The sequence below is a fragment of the Wasmannia auropunctata genome, unplaced genomic scaffold (genome assembly GCF_000956235.1).
Source record: "Wasmannia auropunctata unplaced genomic scaffold, wasmannia.A_1.0 LD335476.1, whole genome shotgun sequence".
Lineage (NCBI taxonomy): Eukaryota > Metazoa > Arthropoda > Insecta > Hymenoptera > Formicidae > Wasmannia > Wasmannia auropunctata.
This window is the reverse complement of record NW_012027414.1, coordinates 1-3055: the sequence shown is the minus strand read 5'-3', so window position 1 is coordinate 3055 and position 3055 is coordinate 1. Positions and strand designations below refer to the sequence as shown.

General features: G+C 29.0%; 1 protein-coding gene across 3 annotated transcripts in view; it reads right to left on the bottom strand.

The window, feature by feature from the left end:
* Positions 1-2431, bottom strand: part of LOC105456930 (cytochrome P450 4C1-like) — a 12643-nt gene extending 10212 nt beyond the window's left edge. For all 3 annotated transcript variants that reach the window (XM_011701316.1, XM_011701315.1, XM_011701318.1), the window contains exon 1: positions 2203-2431. In XM_011701316.1, coding sequence (XP_011699618.1) covers positions 2203-2356 — 154 coding nt within the window. In that variant the 5' untranslated portion in view covers positions 2357-2431. The remainder of the gene's footprint in view (positions 1-2202) is intronic.
* Between the last annotated feature and the right edge of the window lie 624 nt (positions 2432-3055).

Sequence of the window (3055 nt, the reverse complement as noted above, 5' to 3'; positions counted from 1 at the left end):
CACACACGGTGTGCAAAATCCGATCGTCAACCTACTTATAGCGTCCATCGGGTAGGGGAGACCGGGAGCCGGGGCTGCTTGTTGATTAGTGATTTAATAGATTAGTTTTTGATTAGTGATTTTTAGAAAAAAGTGGATGCAAAATTTTGAAATATTATGTACATCATAATATACCTACTTCCATTAGGTATAAAAAAAAATATTACTTTAAAATATGTTACCGTATAAATAAGTTATACAATTTTAAGTGAAAATGTGACAATCAACCTCATAGCCGGGTTTCCAGGATTGCTTATCTTATATTTTTATATAAATAACTGTACAAAAAATAATGTAATTTTTATTGTAATTTATTTTATTTTAAGAAAAATAGGAAAAATTATTGTATTTAAAACGGTAACGAGATAAAACCTTTTCCAAATTTTTATAAAAGAGCAACATTAGTTTTATTGAAACTCGTCGCTCTTGCCTTATTTGTTACTTCTGGTTTTCGAATTAAAAGTTTATTGTAACGTTTTATAAATGCTGTAAATTAATCTTCTTCTGCCATTATTTTTAATCCAAGACGGAGGTATCTAAATTGAGTTGCAACGGGCTACATTATAAGCTATAAAAGTTCTGATTTCCTAAGGAGAGAGACCAAAATAAATATCCGAAGCATGTAGAATATATAATCAACTAATTGCTGTTCTTAGAATTAGTAATCTGCTTATTTTTAGCATAGCTAGCCCACATGAATTGTTGGAATAGTAACATTTTCATTACGCAAATAATCCTCCTCTGGAATTTTTTTGCAGTAACGACTTAAAGTACGGTAATTCATATTGAATTCCAGAGCAGCTTGTCGGATGAATAAATTATATACTTTCACTGCTCTAACAGCTTTTAAAACAGTATCAGGCGGAGTTTTATTATATACTTTCACTGCTCTAACAGCTTTTAAAACAGTATCCTAGGCGGAGTTTTACCCCTATTCGTTTTTCTTTTTTGTTTTCGTACCTTAATTTTAACTCACCTAACCTCAATTAACTTCTAAACAATAGAATTCATTTATCCTAGTAATCAGACGCTGCTTAGTTAAAAAAAAAAGTAAAACGAATGGAGAAGCTATATTTGTGTGTAACCAGCGCTGCACTGATTGATTCTTATTTAATTCGTACGAGTAAATTTTTTCCGTTTTGACGGATCCGCGTCTGACGTATAAAATCATCGACGTATAATAACTAATTCTGGCTTATTTGGGTCAATTTACCCCACTTAGCCGTTTTTAATAAAAGTAATTATATTTACAAGCTTTGTCAGACTAATGATTATATAACTGCAGTAAAAATTTTTTAAGACATACCATTTTCTATGATTACAAAAAAATTGCAATTGATAATGCCACTTTTCAAACAATAAAATAGGAGATAAGAAAAATTTACTTATTAATTTCATTTTTATAAAAGTGGTTGTAAATAATATATATACAATGTTATTGGTGCAAATCATTATACACAAAAATTTAATATTAAATTAGCAATCTACAATTAAGATAAATGGTTTTTCTGCTATGTACTAATTAAGTTATATGCATTTTGACAACCAACCCCATACGACAACCGGCCTAGGTCTCTCCTCTAATGCCGACCATACATGAGAAAAATACAAAAGTTACTTTAAAATGCTGTAACTTTGTGAAAAAAAATCATAGTGACTTGTTTTTTCCCAAATTAAAGAGAAAGGTTTAAACTTTATGACGCTGTAAACCGCATCCTCAAAAAAAATTCTCGCAAGTCCGTGCATTCCGTCAAACTTTGCAATTTTCAGTATTGCAAACATGCTCTCAGATTTAAGAGTTTACAGTAGCAGGGGTGCATTAAGTTTAAAATCAACCCATGATACTTTAAAGTAGAGATTGCAAGCTTTCATTTGAAAAAAAGTTCATCATAAGATGATTTTTTGCGGAGTTATCATTAATCAAAGTTGACCAATTTTTTCCCAAAATTTTTCTATGCCATAATTTTTTTGAGCAGTATATACATATAATAATATATACAATATAATGATAAAATATAAATAATTCTAAACAATTCAACATGCAATATTAATAATTATATAATCTCACGTCGGAGTTGAATATTTGTATAAATATTATATTTGCATGGATGTGTGCAAACGCGAATATTAATTTACGCGATTACGTAAAAAATTTTAATTTACCTCGTGAACCAAAAACTTGCAATACATTTCCAACAATTGGATAACCTGCAGGTCCTGGTATAAGATTGATAAGCCGCCCATTTTTTCCATATTGCGTATAATAATTACACACCAATACAACAAGAATAACTAACAGTAATACAGTAATAAACATTGTTAAATAAATAATCAGCCAATCAAAATTTTGTTTCTTTCGGTTCTCTGTTCTTTTAATTCTTAAATCACATGGATTTAATTAAACTGAATTTATATTATTTGCTTCAGGATAATATTGCGATTTTGATATTCTAAATGTGTTTGATAAGTAATAAATACACTGCGAAATGCGTTAATTAAACTTTGTCATTAAAATCTTTAAAGAGATATAAAATACTTTTATTTTAATAAAAAGGGAATGCGCAAATGCACAATAACGTACATGAAGAACTTAAAAATTTTTAATTAATTTGTTTTTAAATTTAATAACTTTAAAATTACTACAAATGCCTCGATATTAATAACAATAATACAATAAATCGAAGCTCTTTTATTGAACGCTCGCGAGTGACTGTTTTACTTTTATGATATCCCTCTTTGTTCCTGATTTAAGTGAATATGTATTGACAATAACAAGATCTAACTTATCATTAAGCCTACCGTACACGATGCGCTTTTCCGTGATCGATTGCATGCGAACTGAAATTCTGAGTGCTGTGTATATTATTTATCATTATTATCAATTTACTAGATCGCATCGTGTGCCATAGATTTTCATCTTTGGATTTTTTAAATAATTACTTATACAAGTTTTATGCATTTTAATGTCAATCATGCAAATCATATGCAACATTGAACATTGATCATATAGATAACA